Raw genomic sequence first — 18,564 nt, 5'->3', positions numbered from 1 at the left:
GAGGCTGCAGATGTTGTGCAATACGCTGCTTGCTCTTATCACTGGTTGTGTCTTTAGTACAAATAAGGTTTTTTTAAACATTTCAAAGATATATATAATTAATAAATAAATGAAATATTAGTTTTGTTTCAGAACCAGAATCCCTTTGTTAGTCAGGAGAGAGCCACAGCTTCATGTGACCTGAAGCTTGGTGATACTGAAGGAGCCTTCGGGAAGGAGGCAGTATGAACAGGTGCTCCGTTCACAGTCGCTCACACTGTTGGTGCACATAGAGCAGGGGTGTCCAAACTACGGCCCGAGGACCAAATGAGGCCCGTGGTCCATTTCTAATCGCAGTGAATTCTAAAAGTGTAATTGAATATTGCCCACACATGAAACTTGTGCTTGTCTTATATTGTACTTCTTAAATATATCTAGCAGTGCCGTGAAGCGCAACGCTGCAAACTGTAGGCGATGGATGCAGATGGGAGCAATTCCCGTAGACCAGGGGTCTCCAACACGTCGATGGCAAGCTACCGGCAGTGTGGGGAAAGCAATGGGAAACAGGACTCAGAGACACGAGGAGAGCAGGAGCTTTGATGTCAAACACTGACGGTTTATTTGGAGCTTCATGTCACGGGCCACGAGTTGACCACACGGTAGAGATGCCAAATCAATCCTGAAGAGCCCTCCTGTAGCTCCAGGTTTTAGTTCAGAGTGTAATAACCAACATTCTCCAATAGAGAGACGAAACAGCTGAAGACACTGAACCACAGTTGTTGTCGCTTATGGCTCGGGTCATCTCCACCCCGAGAAGGATGTGTTCCAGGTGTCCCACAACAACAACTATCTCTGACGAGAGCTGCCCGGTCACAAACTGGCAACAACAACAACTTGCTAGGGCAGCCCCTCCATAAGGGAGATATCGGCTGCTCGAGGGTTAGGCATCTGCGTCAGAGGGCGAAAGGTGGCATACAGGGGAAATGATCACGTTCTTGCTTGATTTGCGGGCAGAAAAGCAATGTGGAGAGGCAGCTCATCGCTTCACAAGGAGTGTGACCTTTCCTTCTGGCAGATTCTACAACACATCAGCCCCATTGAGCACAGCCGAGTCGTGCAGCCTATACAGCACACGAGGGGCAGAGTCTTACTGTGTGTGTGTTGCAACTTGCATATAATTATTGCACTTGACGCACACACACGCATGGCGTAATTTCCACTGGGGACAGGGGGGACATGTCCGTCCCCCCCACTTTTCGAAATCCTGTTTGTGTCCCTCCACTTTACAAATATGTTTATTATTATTTTTTAACGCAAGCCGTCATCGCCACGGAGGAGCACACAGCCTCTGAGAGAGAGACACAGGGGGAGAGAGCAAGAGAGAGAGAGAGACAGATAGAGATATTGAGAGAGAGAGAGAGCAAGAGAGAGAGAGAGAGAGAGAGAGAGAGAGCAAGAGAGGGAGAGAGAGAGCAAGAGAGAGAGAGAGAGAGAGAGAGAGAGAGAGAGCAAGAGAGAGAGAGAGAGAGAGCAAAGAGAGAGAGCAAGAGAGAGCAAGAGAGAGCAAGAGAGGGACAGAGAGAGCAAGAGAGATCAGAGAGAGAGAGAGAGAGAGAGAGCAGAGATAGAGAGAGAGAGAGAGAGAGAGAGAGAGAGAGAGAGAGAGAGAGAGAGAGAGAGAGAGAGCAGACGAGAGAGAGCGAGAGAGAGAGAGAGAGAGAGAGAGAGAGCGAGAGAGAGAGAGAGAGAGAGAGCACACCTTTGTCTATTTAATATAGCCTAGGTGTAAATCAAATTCTAAAGATGATTGGATAATTGAAAAGTATACAGCTCCCTTGGTGTCCCCTAGAGGAGGTGAGGACCCCCCAGAGGATGTGAGGTCCCCCCTAGAGGAGGTGAGGACCCCCCCTAGAGGAGGAGAGGTCCCCCCTAGAGGAGGAGAGGTCCCCCCTAGAGGATGTGAGGTCCCCCCTAGAGGAGGTGAAGACCCCCCAGAGGAGGTGAGGTCCCCCCTAGAGGAGGTGAGGACCCCCCTAGAGGATGTGAGAGGAGGTGAGGTCCCCCCTAGAGGATGTGAGAGGAGGTGAGGACCCCCCTAGAGGATGTGAGGTCCCCCCTAGAGGATGTGAGAGGATGTGAGGACCCCCCTAGAGGATGTGAGGTCCCCCCTAGAGGATGTGAGGTCCCCCCTAGAGGAGGTGAGGACCCCCCTAGAGGATTTGAGGTCCCCCCTAGAGGATGTGAGAGGATGTGAGGACCCCCCTAGAGGATGTGAGGTCCCCCCTAGAGGAGGTGAGGTCCCCCCTAGAGGAGGTGAGGACCCCCCTAGAGGATTTGAGGTCCCCCCTAGAGGAGGTGAGGACCCCCCTAGAGGAGGTGATTGCATACATGTTATTTTAGAAAACACTGAAACGGGTCCCACAGACCCAAACAGTGAAAGTAGCTCTCATCCTAAAAAAGGTTGGAGACCCCCGCCATAGAGTCTCCATCTAGATCTCTAAGGTATCCCAAAATACACAAAGGTTTACTCTAATTCTAGGTTGGATCAGGATGTTGGTTTAGCAAACTCTATAAGTAAGGGACGTAGAAGTATTCCACATACTATGAAGATATTTTTTTTATTCGACCATACCGCTTTTTGAAAATGTTCGACATACTATACTATGTTTTTATTGAAGTAATGAACATACTGTAAGTATTCGACATACTATACTTCTCTCCGTCTGCCGCTCACTCGTCTCTTCTTCTGTGTTCAGAACAGAAGCACCCGTCAGAATTGAAAATCCCTTTATAATGTATTGATTATACGGGTCCGTCCAGGTGGGTGTCTGACTGTCGGCCATTTAGTGATGCCTGCACTATACCAGTGTTTCTCAAACTTTTTCATACCAAGGACCACTTAACCAATAAAAAACACGTGCGGGCCACCTCACTCCACAAATATCCAAAAACACATCGTTTTTCTAGAACAGATCACAAATCACCTGAAAATTGTACAAACAAGTGGCAACATAGACGAAGGTGTTGCGCTGGGCTATATCATGCAATCGAAAGTGAAACTTAAAGGTGGGGTAGGTAATGTTGGAGAAACCAGCTCGAGTGCGCTAGAATTTGAAAATACACAGCCGGAAGAAATCTGCCACTTCCTCTCAGAGCCCCTCCCCCAACACACACGAACGCGCACATGACCAATGAGGGCACGAGATAAGTTAGTGAACAGATGGAAGGCTGACAGGCAGGTAGGCCATCCAGTTACTTTAGCCGGCTCAGATGATTGGTCGTGCTTTTTACAGCGCCACGGCTTCCACAGATGACGTGTTTTTTATGGATTTATTGTCAAAGCACTTCAGATATTCATTGCTATCGGGATGTTAAGAGCTTTCAATGGAATATAACAACAAGTGTATCTCGAGCCGGTTTCTCAAACTTACCTACCCCACCTTTAAGCTCGCTCCATTGCGGAGATATTCCCACGAGTGCGGAAAACTTAAAGTGGACCTATAATAATGTCAAAATACCAAACAGATCCTGCCTCATTTCGCTCTATTTGCTCTTTTCCAGCCCTGTTTTTGCAGGGGCTGATTCTGTGACGTAGCTTTAATGCAAATGAGCTGCAGCTGACCACGCCCCCCTGCAGGAGAGGGGGGCGTGGTCAGAGATCAGCTGCTGGGCTCTCAGAAGAGGGGGAGGAAAAGAGAGGCTCCGTTTTGTATTCTTATATATTATTATAGAGTCGTTAATTAATTTGTTTGAAAGCTCAATAAATAACAAAGAAGACCTTTGACCGGCACTTTTCTAAATTTGTCCGGAAGATTTAAACCTTAACGGACATGTTGACCGGCGAAACAAAAAAACGTAAACTCTGCCGCACGGTCCCCCCCGACACTTGGTGAGTTCCCTGACACAGGGGTTCCCAAACGTTCCATGCCAAGGACTCCCATATAGCATTATCGTCTGACGGGGACCCCTTGTTGCAATTTGTTTTTTTAAATGATGAGTACATTAAGATGGAGAATATGACATTAATCATACAGCTTAATACATTTTCTCATTATTTATTTGTATTAATAATCAGTTATTCTTCTAAACATTTTTTTGTATTTATTTGTTTGTCATTCATTACATTCATTGTGTCTTCTGTTATAAACATTCTTAACACAATATTAAACAGTAATTTCAACAGTAAACATATTTTTAAATTGATTTCTGTCTTTATAATATTATATAATTTTGAACAGTAATATGAACAATTAACATATTTAAATTCATATATATCAACATCAATATTTGCTACCTCCGTGCTCTCATCCGGCTGCAGAGTGAAATATCCACGAGCTCTGACTTGCTCCAAAAGCTGAGCAGATACTCAGTTTCACTCTCAGTAGCGGCAGCTCGATTCTGATTGGCTTGAAGGGCGGTCGTGTGATTTAAAATATATATATATATATTAATTAATACAAAATATTAAAAGATTGGCATCAAAGGACACATTGATTGATAGATATGCAGTTATTAATAACATCTAAAAAAGAAAAAAATTCCCCTTTCCCTCAAACTTTGCGTGACCCCCCTGGCGCCCCCCCGGGGTGTCGGGGCCCCCACTTTGAAAAACACTGCCCTAACACACCGGGGACACATATTCATGTATAAAAGATGTACAAAAGTGCATTTTGCATGATAGGTCCCCTTTAAATGTATTTATTTATTTACGATGTGAAATGTTACTAATATACTAATATACACACTTGTTGAATGGCAGTTAATAAATAATCATAATGTTGGTTATTGTAGATTTGCGCTAATATACCCTGATATACCTCAACCGATATCAGTAACAATAGTAATAGCTACGTTACAGTGGCTGTAGCGCTAACATCGGCACTGCTGCCCACTCATAGATTACAGTTAAGCTCTTTTCATATAAATCTCTATCTAATTGAGTCCATGTAAAACACGTCAGCAATGCTTTCTATTGCTTTCTCACGTTGTGTATACAGTAATGCAGCAGAAGAAGCCACAATGACAACATGGCTGAGCGACGGATGTAAATAAAGGGTTGAGGACTGTTAAAGAGTAAAATACAAACCTTTAAGCTTGTTCCTTACTTTCATTAGGTCACTCTGTCCAATGTCACCCTGCAACGTGATTGGCTTGTCATTACATGACATTTCACATTACACGTCATTTAGCTGACGCCTTTATCCAAAGCGACTTACAATAAGTGCAAAAACCATAAAGGTTCAAACTCCAAACAAAAAGGAAAGTGTAGATATATTCACTTCAAACAAGATCGTATCGTAGTTAGTGCAGGTGAATCTGTTAAAAGGCCTAAATTAACTCAAAAAGTGCTTTTTTCCCAGCAATAGCTTAATTGCCAAGGTATAATTGAAATAGATGCGTTTTCAGTCTAGATATGCAGAGTTTCTGCTGTCAATGGGGAGTTCATTCCACCATTTATGAGCCAGGAGAGCAACCGGGTGTGTTTTTGAGGGGTTCCTGGGTCCCACTCTCAGGGATGGAGTAGCACCTGCTTTGACTGCAGCTTGAGAAACTTCTGGATTCAGTCTCAAAGCATCCTTTTTTAACTTTAAACATGGTCTTTAATAATGTTGTAGTTTAGTTGAACTCTGAGAGGTTGACTGGCTGGACTCCTCACTGGGACTCTGGTTCTGGACCAGCTTGCAGGGTCCAGGAGTTCTTGGAGAGAAGGAGCGCTTCCTGCCGCAGGACTCGGGGGATGGGAGCTCCTGAACATGGAGAAACAGCTTCAGTTATTGTGCTCCAAATATCTGGAACAAAGTCACAGAAAGAATGTGTCTGCAGCTCAGAGAGTCCTGCTGGGAACCCACACATGTTGAGGAGCCCAAAGTGTGATGATAGACATGTACAGTACGGGTCCCCAGCACATAGAAGCTGCCGGATGCTAACCTGCATATGTTGGGAGAGCTTTACAGACCAGGAGAGGAACTAAGTACACTTTTGAGGTACTTGTACATTACTTGAGTACTTCCATTTAATGCTGCTTTTTACTTTTTATCCGCTACATGTATTTAATACCTAGCAGGAAACTGATGGACTGTCCACTCCAAGTAGGGAATGAGTCCTTACCCCAAGTGAAGGAGTTCAAGTATCTCGGGGTCTTGAGGGAACAATGGACTGAAGATGGGTTAGAGAATCAGCGGGAGCTATACTGCAGTCGCTTTACCGCACAGTTGTGACAAAGAGAGAGCCGAGCCAGAAAGCAAAGGCTACCGTCCATCTTCATTCCTACCCTCACTTCATCATGACCGAAAGAAGAAGATCACGGATACAAGCGGCCGAAATGGGTTTCCTCCGAGTAACTGCCATCTCCCTGAGCTCAGTCATGGGGAGGGACTCGGGGTAGAGCTGCTGCTCCTTCGCGTAGAAAGGAGTCAGTTGAGGTGGTTTAGGCACCTGGTAAGGATGCCACCTGGGCGCCTCCCTAGAGTTGATCCAGGCACATAGGCTTGAAGGACACTAAGGGGCAGACCCAGGACCAGGTGGAGGGATTATATCTCCACACTGGACTGGGAGCTCCTTGGACCCACCAGTCAGAGCTGGCTGATGGGACGGGGAAGTTTGGGGCTCTCTGCTGGAGCAGCTACCTCCGCTACCTGACTCCAGATCAGAGGTGGAAGATGGATGGAAAATATACTGTCACTTCATTTAATATTGAGGAGAGCTAACAGGAAGTCTCTCATCAGCTGCAGCCTTCTTCTTTATTTTCCAAAATGCCTCCACGCTCCTCTGTACGTCTCAAACCCGCCCCGTAATAAATGAATGGAGAACAAATCAAACCTGAGCTGCAGATTTCTCTGGAATCCCAGAAAAACTCTGAGCAATAACTACATTTTATTCAGTGGTGAAACCTCAATAAATAAACTTCAGTTGGTACGACCTCTCACCTTTCAGTCTGTCTTCACTTCCTGTCACCTGAGAGGAGAGAGAGAGAGAGAGAATAATGATGATGACGACGACGACGACGACGACGACGACGATGAAACAAAGAGAAACAGCCAGAATGATGAAGAGAGAAACCAGAGTGTTGTTTTCCTCTGAGGACATGCTCCATCAAAGAGTTTCATGTCTGGATGAATGGAGGATATTCAGTACTCACAGGTCTTCTGGATCTTGGCTCTGATCGTCTCTCCTCTGATCCTGTAGGGATAAACACAATCCAACAGTTATGGATCCAGTTTAAAATTTAAAAGATACACATCTGTCGTAGTTCTTTATTTTTATTTATCTACAGAGATCGGGCTCAGAATAGACCGGAAACTCTTCTTTTACTGTTCAGTTTGAATTTCACAATAAAGTTAGTAGTAATATTTTGTTTTGATATTATTGTTTTTTATTAACTACTAGACCGCTGGGTCATGTTAAGACCATCTTTTCTGTGTTGCTGTGGGTTTTTTCCATCGCTTTTGTGTTTGTGTGTCTAAATATATCCGTCGTAAACTAAACCGGAAACAACAGTATATTTTATTTTGTTAACACTGTACACTTGACAGCTTTCTAACCCGCACCTCCTACTGGTTAAAAGCACGTTATTACACGTTTAGAGTAATTGCAATGCAGGTAGATTGTGTTGCTTTTTAATGACTGTTTAAAATGCCTTTTTCTTAACCTGTTCATCCCCAAGCCTGTTTTTCAGGTGTCAGGCTCGAAAATGACATTCCCAGAACAAATGACCATATCTTCTAAAAGGGTTAAATTAATAATCTTTTTTCTCAAAGCAATGACAAACCTGTGAGTTGGATGTAGAAAAGCCAGAATCAATATAGATGTTTCTTATTTTAAAGAAAATTCAGATTGAACATGGTAAAAAACTGTAAATTATAGTGTCCGTCGAAAACATATGTTGTACTTATAGTGAAAACTAACCTTGGATGATGGGTTAGTAGACTAAGAGCTTTAGGAATCCAAAGTACAACATATAATAAGTACCTGTATCAAGATTGATGCAAAACAAGTGACCTTTGACCTTTTTAGAGAGATTTAGCAAATAAAAACTTCTGGGGCCATTTGGGTGGATTTTCCTTATCTCTGGCCCCCCTTCTTCAATGTTGACATGTGACATCTCTTTCTGACCGTTAGAGCCAATAGAATCGAAGGGGAATCGTTCCACTCATACACATGGCAAAAGGAAAAGGTGGGGGCTTCGCATACACAGTTTTGCTCCAGAGTGAAGCTGTCTCTAGGTCTGACATCTCAAAACCGAAAAGCAGATTTATTGCTCATGGATTATCAGAAATCATTCAAAGGGGACACAGACACATTGGATAAAGCTATGGATTAAATACATCATCGTTTTTTATCGTTTTAATGCCATTGAAGACCAGTTTAGACCAGACAAAGACGAAGGTAAGCCATGTTAGCGTTGTGGGCTACCTAGCGCCACTTGTTTTGATGTACGTTTTTGTTGATAACGTCGCGAGTTTGTATCTTTCAGTGTTGAGGTGGACACCGTTAGATTCTGTGTCTCCTTGCGGTCATAAACGATGTATTGGATGTGCACCTAGGATAAGTAATAAGGGAGCTATGAGTGATTATCGGTACAGTAATAGGTTAGCATTTTTCGCTCTGGTCATTTAGATGCTTCTTATGAGACTTGTGTTTTGTTTTGGTAAAAATTGTTTGTATCGTCAGTTAGCTGAGATTATTCCCGTTAATGTGGTATAACACATTAATAGGTTCTTAAATATTAAGATTCCCTGAGACAGTGTCGTGAGGGGCTTAACAGATTTTAATGTCTTTCATTTTTTAAAAGCACTTTTGAATGTGTTATATTTGATGAAAACATTTAAATATTAAGAGTCCATACAAAATAGTGGGAAAGTAGAAGGTCAATGATATAAATATAGAATAGAAAATATCAAGAAGATACTGTAAATGATATCTAGAATAAAACAGTTTAGTGCCTGATATGAGGATGTGCAAAACAGACAAACTAATAAGGCTTTATTTAAACATTAAATAATACTTTAGGTTTTCTTTCAAATAAGAAAGAAGCTTTGGGGGTATCTATATACAGATAAATATTAAGCCTGACAAAGTACTTAACGTCTAATGTATTGCTTTCCTGCAATGTTAACTATGTTGAAGCACTTATTCTAACTGATATTATACACATTAATTATACTCTTATGTATGTAGATAGAATAAGAAATGTGCAGAATATGACAGTGTAATGGTGGAGGTACACACATATTGATAGATGTCTTGTAATGCACTGTTGAGGAACCTGTGACCCAAGTTTTTCATTCATTGCATAACTACACCGTAGTTGTGTATATGATATGTCAATAAACCTTTGAAAATCTTGAAATCTTGAAAGGGATGTGCAAAATAGCCATAATATATAGTCTTTAATTAACTATTAGTAGAGAATAACGAGTAATGAATATACTTTATACGGATCTGCAGATAAATGTTTAGTCTTCTCAAGCACCAACTATCAAATATCTCACCTGATTGTTGGCACTTGGCAATCACCTTCCCTGAATTATACTCAGGTGTAACTAAAGTCTGCTTTAAGGGTTGTTTATATTTCACATCATTAATCAGAATCTGCAAAGTAACTCAAATAAATGTAGTGGAGTAAAAATACCAGGTTAACCTTAAAGAAAGCCCTCGGGATTATAAAAGACCCCCATCACCCCAGCCACAAACTGTTCTGTCTGCTGCCGTCTGGCACAACAGCCGCATTCTAGGAGAGGATGTGGCTGTTGTGGAGGACTACAAGTACCTGGAAGTGCACTTAGACAATGGGCTGAACTGGAGGATCAACGCTGAAGGGGATGAGCAGACTCTATTTTCTGAGGAAGCTGAGATCCTTCCACGTGTGCAGCAAGACCGATACAGGAACACATTCCTGCCCACTGCAATAACTCTGTACAACAAATCACCTCTGGCTGGAAGAGAACTCTCTGCTCCATAGTTTCTCTAATACAACCTCGCTGTACATTTTACACATATATAATCTGTTCAATATTTAATATTCCATATCATATATTTTTGAATATATATATTTGCATATATAATATCTACATGTATATTTTCTATTTCAACACGTATATTTTCTATTTTCTTTTCTTTCTATTCTTGTTTATTTGTAGTTTTGTTTTATTGTAAAATGCCTTGTCTTTTATGCTGCTGCAACAAAAACTATTTCCCAAATTGGGATCAATAAAGTACCATCTTATCTTATCTTATCTTATCTTACATCCGGACTAAAACCACCAGACTCAGGGACAGTTTCATCCCACAGGCCATAAGACTATTAAACACCTGAACTTTGAAACAACATCCATAGCATTAATCTGGCTGCTACTTAGAAATGATTTGTCTAATATATCATATATTCCAATCACTTGTATAGACTCTTATTGCACTATTTCACTTTTTACTATTTTTCTTTTTGTATTGACTTGCACTATGTTTTCTGTTTATCTGTTTTATTGTGTTGCACTGTTGGAGGAGCCTGTGACCTAAGGGTGGAGGGGGGGTAGGAGACGTTTGATTCCTGATCTGAATAGTGTGCCTTTGATCGGTTTCATTCCATTTCAAAATGCTGTTTGACGCTCTGGACCGATCACGGGGTTTGTCAAGCTAAGCACATGGTGTAGTCCCAAACGATAGCTGAGGATTCTGGGTAGTGTAGTGTCTTCTGCCATCCTAAACTCTGAACAAATATTTGTTTCTCCGAATCGAAGGGGAAAATTACAAAAGCATTGCACACAATTTAAACCAATCAATGTTGTGTACTCAACAAGGATAATCTGGTGTGTTTTAGTTGATGAGTAGTGCAGATATCACTGTAAAATCAATCGACAGTAAGAGGAATACTTACTTCCGGGTGTAAAATCCTGCGTTATCCAATGGGAATGGACGCTCACATTGCTCTCCATAATACAATAAAGGGGACACGATCAAATCGGAATATAATGTTCTTTTAAAAAACGTTCACTAAAGGGAACAATCTATTTGACACAGCTGAAGCTCTGGCCTTCCTTAAACTAATTTAATAAAAATCCCAGTTGTATTACACAATGCACTGTTTTTTGAGAACTAAAATTCGTAACTAATGCACCATAATACATTCTGACGAAAAATACAAATTATTATGAATACAAATAAAATAAAAGAAGCCTCCCGCGAGTTACTACAAGCTATAAAGTAGATTTTAAAAACGTTTTATAGAATAAAAGCTCACTGCGGGACGTTGTAGAAATGCGTGTGTGCACCACGACAAAGGAGCCTCATTCACTTTACATTGGGGTTGTTTGCGTGGTGCAGACACGTAAATGTAACAAAGTTCGTGACACCACCACGCAATGCGGTGTTAAGGAGTCGTGGTGGAGTCACGCATTCTGGTGAGACCAGGTTGGGTTAACCCGTGTGTGAGCTGAGGTGCTCACACAGTTCCTTTAAGAAAAAGTCAACATGTATGTCTGCGGTTCTTCATTTAGTAGGCATACGTAAAAATGAAATATGAATGAAAGGACATTTACTACTTTATGGATGTTAGTGATTAATGAACATAAATTAGGTTCAATTAGAAAGTGAACATGTGAGATCTCCAGCAGTGACAGAGAGTCAGTGAACTGACCTGAGGGTCTCCAGTCTGCAGTCTGGACTCTCCAGAAGATCTCTCAGCAGCTTCACTCCTGAATCCTGCAGAGTGTTCTGACTCAGGTCCAGAACTCTCAGATGGAGGTTGGACTTCAGAGCTGAGGCCAGAGCAGAACAGCTGATCTCTGACAACCTGCAGCCCCTCAGTCTGGATAAAGAAAACATGATGGGGATACAAATCCGTTTATAATCAGATGTGTTAATCAACAATGAAATGAATGGGAACAATAACAACAGCGTAAAGTCAACTTTATCATGTAAAACTAATATATATTAGTTATAACTTCAGATGACCTTTATTCAGACGTTATCATTTACTAAATATTAAAAACATAGATTTACTTTTTACAACCAACATCTATTATAGTTCCTTTAACCTGTTAAGCCCTGAGCCTGTTTTTCAGGTCTCAGGCTCGAAAATGACATTCCCAGAACAAATGACCATATCTTCTAAAAGGGTTAAATTAATAATATTTTTCTCAAAGCAATGATAAACCTGTGATTTGGATGTAGAAAAAAAGTCAGAATCAATATCGATTTTTTTTTTTTTACAATATTGAACATCGTAAAAAAATGTAAATTATTGTGTCCGTCCAAAATAAAACATTACTTATAGTGAAAACCACCCTTGAATGATGGGATGGTAGACTAAAAGATTTAGGAATCCAAACTATAACATATAATAAGTACCCTGTATCAAGATTGATGCAAAACAACTGACCTTTGACCTTTTTAGAGAGATTTAGATAAAGAACCCCATCTCTGGGGTCATTTGGGTGGATTTGCCGTTTCTCTGGAACCCATTGGTCGATTTTTGTGATTGACACCTCTTTTTAACCGTTAGAGCGAATAGAATCGAGGGGGGATCCTAAATCCACCTACACGTTAACATTGAGGAGTGATGAGCACGCAGCTTGCCCAAACTGAAAGCTATGTTACGCTCTGAAAACTGAAAACTAGGCTTATTGCCATAAATGTTAAAGGTCCCATGTCGTGGCCATTCCTACTGATCATAATTCCATCGTTGAGGTCTACTAGAATAGATTCACATTGTTCAATGTTCCAAACTCACATTGGTTTCTCACACAGCATCTCTGTATAGTATGTGTATTCACTCTGTCCTACACGGCTTGTTGGAGCTCCTGCCCCCCCCCCCCCCCCCTCCCTGTGAGCCCAGTGTGCTCTGATTGGTCGGGACGTTGCGAGGCTCACTGCTCAGTGAGCTGGCTTACTGGTGTGGTTTCCGGGTCGGCGATACAGCGAGACAGTGTGAAACTCATCCTGAGCACACACAAACACTCACAGCCGAAGTTAAAACAGTAAGTGTGGCTTGATATTGAGTAAGAAAAAGGTTTACAAACGCTGTGAGAATGGGTCTGCGGAGAGCATTTCTCCACCATCCCAACTCGTCTATTACCAACCAGGGAGCTCTATGCAAGTCAATGGGGACTCCCTGCTAGTTGAAAATGTACACTAAAGGTCCCCCCACTGCGTTTGATAGTGACGCCAAGGGATCCTGGTGTGTGAGGAGCTCCATGGATTGGTCCATTTTGGTTCCCGGAAGAAACAGATGGAAAAAGAGAAATGTCCAACGAGGCGTTCTGGGGCAGCAGACAGGTCTTCTCTGTGTTAGAGTTTTACTCGCTACAGGGTGCACTTTGAGGGTTTGTGACTCTGCAGACCGTTCACATGCAGAAAAACCTTCATAACAACAAGGGGACGGGTAATAACCGGAAAAGCATGACATGGACCTTTAAAGATGGATTATCTGTGACACAGACACTTTGGACTAACCTTCAGCAGCGTTTTATGCGTTTTAATACCATTGAACACAACTTTTGATCAGAAAACAACAGGTAAGACATATTTGCCGTTTTGGCCCCGTGAAGCTACATTGTGTGTTGTCTGGTTTCGCCTTCGCTGCTGCGAGTTTTGGTCGCTCAGTGATGATACTTATACCATTGGAATCTGTGGAATCTCAGCTTTCAGATGATATCTTGTTTTGCAGATCCGATGAAGTATAAAAGATTGCTAATATGAGTTATGTGCTAAGTGCGTTAGCACTCTTTTGCTTAGTGCTAATTCAGACGCTCAGCGTTAGAGTTGTGTTTTGTTTCGGTAAAAATTGTTCATATTGTCAGGTAGCTGAGTTTCTTCCCGTTAAGTGGGTATGACACATTAATAGGTTGTTAAATGTTAAGAAGCCCGGGGGGGGCATGGGGTTTAACATGTTAAGAAACAGTCAAGATGTATGTCTGCAGTTCTTACTTCATACTCTTAAAAATGAAATGAATACAAGGACATTTACTTTTAATTGAAACTGAGCTTTGGTTAATGAACATTTGGGGCCAGTAACCCCAGGGAATCAGTGTCTGGGGACTTTGTCCTGGCTACTTTTCTCTGTGTATGCTGCGCGGGACGTATGTGCCATACAAGCGTACACAGCTCATGTTCGGAGAGACCTTAAAGAAAGGCATCAGTAAGATGGAACTTCTGTGTGAACTATTCATATCTTAAACTGGACTGTAACTTTTTATTCATGTACTTTTTATTCATGTGCTTTTTATTCATGTATTTTTTATTCATGTGCTTTTTATTCATGTATTTTTTCTTTTAATGTTGCTTTTATTATCTTTTCTTTTTAATGACTGTTTTTAAATGCCTTTGTCTGAATGTCTTTCATTTTTGTAAAGAGCCTTGAATTGCCTTGTGTTGAAAGGTGCTATATCAATCAATCAATCAATCAATCAATGTTATATAGCCCAATATCACAAATGTTACATTTGTCTCAGTGGTCTTCACAGTGTGTACAGAATATCAGTATGACAATACGACACCTTCTGTATAAATACACTTGCCTTGCTTCTTTATGGATGTTAGTTATTAATGAATATTAATGAGGTTCAGTTACAAAGTGAACATGTGAGATCTCCAGCAGTAACAGAGAGTCAGTGAACTGACCTGAGGGTCTCCAGTCTGCAGTCTGGACTCTCCAGAAGATCTCTCAGCAGCTCCACTCCTGAACCCTGCAGATCGTTGTCACTCAGATCCAGCTCTCTCAGATGGAGGTTGGACTTCAGAGCTGAGATCAGAGCAGAACAGCTGATCTCTGACAAACTGCAGCCCCTCAGTCTGGATAAAGAAAACATGATGTCACTTTAGAAAACAAAGTTCCTGTTTAAATAACTCCAGGTTTAATAATCCGTTCAGAGTCAAACAGGGTTTTAATGTCAGAGATGATGCAGAAACAATCCACTGATAATCTGGAACTTTAACTTTGATCAGATGTTGAACAACTCCTTCATCTCCCTCACAGCTCCTCAGTACTGAGTAGCATCTCCACTGACTCCAGGAGCACAGGGTGAGTCTGTGGAAGCTCAAACACAGGGTTCCTGCAGGTTTCACCAACTCAAAGTTAAGACCTTTTTAAGACCTTTTTAAGAACACTTTGAATAGAATTCAAGACCTATTTCACGGCAAGAAAGTATGAAGGAAAATTGCTATGAAAGAAGAAATACGTCCCATAATTACTTTCCAAGTAAATGTATTCACGTTCAACATAAGAACGATGACTGAACATAACAGCATAAGAACTGTGTTAGACAAAAAGTGTGTGTGTGTGTGTGTGTGTGTGTGCGTGCGTGCGTGCGTGCGTGCAGTTGACGTAGACCCAAACGTCGCCCGGAGGTCCCCCTGATGTTGTTGCGGGAGCTGCTGCACTAACTAACGCTACATTTGTTTGCAAAAGGTGCGGCGGGCTTCAAACACGTTCCCCTCCACTGGTTTCAACCAAGAACTAAATTCGATGTTTTCCAACCAAATACGGTTGAACTTACACTTCACCATATTTATTTTTAAGTAGATTCAAAGATACCCGAGTACCTTCTAAGGGTGCGTTCACACCTAATAGTCCGCTCTCTGGTGCGCACCAGAGACAGCTTGTTACATTGTTTCATTTTTCAGAAGGTTCGGTTTGCGTTCACACGGCAAAACTCAAACGGACTATAAACTTTAAACACAAGTCATGTGCTCGGAAATGCTGTTCAACCATTGGTCAGACATGAAGGGGGTACAAACGCAAATCCCGGCAATTTCTAGCGGAGCCTCCGCCATGGAGCATCGGCACTTTCGGCAGGTTATTCTCATGCTGCTGTTAGTCTGATTATATAATCATGTCTGTTGATCTCCAGACAACGTCCGTTAAAAAACATTATTACATGGCTTTGTTGAATACTCGATTCTGATTGGTCAATTCAAAACACGTGACACGTTTTTAATCCAGAACAGACAGACCGCTGTCAAGGATTTATTGACCGTTGTTAAGGACGCTCACATCTGTACAACGAAGTCCGTTCGATTTAACTGAATACAGTTTGTCTAACTGACAAGAGCGACAAGAAAACAGCGGAGAAGTAACGGGCAGAAACCCTCCTTTTTACCCAGCGGTCCAGACATAGGACAAACGGCGACACATATTCAGTTGCCAGTTACTTTGGCTTTAGGGAAGGGATATCTAGATACTTTCCAAGGTTTGACATAATGAATTGTGCTACTTTTAAAGCAAGCAACGATTTTTTCAAATCTGTACTCATGAAGCTCCTCAAAAACGCTATCGAAGCAGTTCCTGCCGTTGCTACGTTAGTTCAAACAGTAACAACGGACTATTTTTCTTAGCGGATGCATGTCAATTTAAATACATACAACTATTTTTTAAATCAATAAAATCATTTTCTAAATCCACAAAAGCATTTTAATTAATATTGGGAGTCATGTCGTTACTTTGTTGAGAATGTGGCCATGTAATAAGCGGGATAATGTGCAGCATTATCCATGAGAGACGTTCTGCAGAGGAGGGGCGTTTCACCGACGACAGGTGTTCTTACCTTTATGTAGCTGACGGAGAATGTTTACTTTACACGACACTGTTCAACACTTAATTCTGCTTTACTCTAAACAACCGCGGATGTCTTGAAAGAGTCTTTCGCTAAAGATTTTTGAAGATATCCGCGTTCTTGTGACTCGTAAATACTACGCTTCCTATGTTTTGGTGCGGACTGCGTTCACACCAGCAATGAACCGCTCCAGAGTTCGCAAGAAAGCACTCCGAGACCACCTATTTTAGCGGACCAGAGTCCGGTTGTTTAGTTCACTTAAGAGGTCTCGGACTGCGTTCACACCGACCCAAATGAACCGCACCAAGCGGCTAAACGCACCAGGGTTCGATTCAACCGGACTATACAAGGCAGGTGTGAACGCACCCTAAATCATATTTAAGACCTTTCTTATTTTTTTGATCAAATGTAAGACTTTTTAAGACCCCGCGGGAACCCTGCAAACACTCTCCCTCACATTCACCTTCTCTTTGTTATTCGTTAGCAAAAATGGAATAATTAAAAATAACATTGTATTTGTTCAAATTCAGAAAATGATAAACACAAACAGATCTGTATGAAGTGCAGTCAGTGAACTGACCTGAGAGCCTCCAGTCTGCAGTTTGGACTCTTTAGTCCAGAACTCAGACGCTGCACTCCTGAATCCTGCAGATTGATGTTCTCACTCAGGTCCAGATCTCTCAGGTGGGAGGGGTCAGACTTCAGAGCTGAGGCCACGACTTCACAGTCAGTCTCTGAGAGTCCACAGAGAGTGAGTCTATAATAAAACATACATTACAACATGTGTTAACAAAAGAGGAAACATAATAATGATCCGAAGCATCTTATGACATGTTCTGATAGACCTTTGCTGTTAGTCCATTTAATATGATAATAGAGTGTAATGAGTTGTCAGTGTGATCTGATCACATGTCTGTGCTCCTGCTGTCACTGACTGTTACCAGAGAAACAGAAGTTAAATGAACCACTTGACGATATTAGAGATGAACATATTTAAATGTTAGTTAATATTTGGATGTGAATGATGGATGAAGGATATGTTGGCTTCTCTGAGCATCTGAAAATGTACTGCGCACACAATTAACAAACCAATAAAGTTTCAATATTTTAACCTGAATACCATCAGATGTTCCCAGAATATCAGCATTAAGACATTACTCTGTTATTTGTGGGAAACAGATTTGTTATAAAAACGTGTGTTTAATGATAAAGAAACTACTAGAAAGTAATAATAACTACAAATGTGATCACATGCTGAGAAACCTCTGAAGTCCTTCATGTGTTTGACATGTCACCTCCATCACTCAATATGAAGAGAGAAACGGAACAATTAGTAGGGATGGGAATGATTAATCGAATATTCAAAACGATTCAGGTATTCAAATATGAGATGAATATTTTTATTGTAATATTTTTTTTTTATGAATACGACAGTTCCTGTGCTGTAAAGCCATGGTTTGTGCTGGGGGTATGAGGGTTCAATTAATGGGGTTCAGTTTATGTGAGTGTGACTTTAAATCTGGGTGGAGATGCGCGGGGTTTATTGATGTGTTATAAATAGAGGAGAAAATAAATTAACGTCATTGAGATTGAGGAATCAGGAGAGGCCACTAGTAAGTGTAATTATTGTATTGAATGTGATTTAATGTGTATGGGATATGTGTGATCCTAATTGTTGTAGTCCATTTTCTTCTAAGGTTTACAACCTATTTGGATTTGATTAAATCATCAAAACTAGGAGTTGTTTCCGTCCATCTTGATTCCACCCATACTGTCGGGAGATAGACAGTACAGTTGTTAACTACCGCATCGGTTTAAACCGATGGCGAGAGACAGCTAGGAAGGTAGACTACAGCCCGTGGTCGGAACGAGCGGCAGGAAGTGAAGGCCCGAGGTTAGAAAAACTAGCAAGGACCGTCGAAGCTAGCGGAGCGGAGCTAACTAAGCTAGCGTAGCGGAGCTAGCGAAGCTACCGGAGCTACACCGAGGAACGCCGGTCCGCGAGTCGAGCTGACGACCGGACAACAAGGAAACCCCG

The 18,564-nt window shown here is 41.7% G+C and overlaps 1 protein-coding gene across 2 annotated transcripts in view; it reads right to left on the bottom strand.

Annotated features, from left to right (window-relative positions):
• Positions 1–5,638: 5,638 nt before the first annotated feature.
• LOC117441143 (protein NLRC3-like) overlaps positions 5,639–18,564 on the bottom strand; it is a 36,421-nt gene continuing 23,495 nt past the window's right edge. For both annotated transcript variants that reach the window (XM_034077339.2, XM_034077345.2), the window contains 6 exons: positions 17,107–17,283; positions 14,596–14,766; positions 11,612–11,782; positions 7,118–7,158; positions 6,906–6,933; positions 5,639–5,726 (listed from right to left, as the gene is read on the bottom strand). In XM_034077339.2, coding sequence (XP_033933230.1) covers positions 6,920–6,933; positions 7,118–7,158; positions 11,612–11,782; positions 14,596–14,766; positions 17,107–17,283 — 574 coding nt within the window. In that variant the 3' untranslated portion in view covers positions 5,639–5,726; positions 6,906–6,919. The remainder of the gene's footprint in view (positions 5,727–6,905; positions 6,934–7,117; positions 7,159–11,611; positions 11,783–14,595; positions 14,767–17,106; positions 17,284–18,564) is intronic.

Source organism: Pseudochaenichthys georgianus, unplaced genomic scaffold (assembly GCF_902827115.2).
Source record: "Pseudochaenichthys georgianus unplaced genomic scaffold, fPseGeo1.2 scaffold_151_arrow_ctg1, whole genome shotgun sequence".
NCBI lineage: Eukaryota > Metazoa > Chordata > Actinopteri > Perciformes > Channichthyidae > Pseudochaenichthys > Pseudochaenichthys georgianus.
Note: the sequence above shows the minus strand (reverse complement) of the source record. Positions and strands in the feature narration are given on the sequence as shown.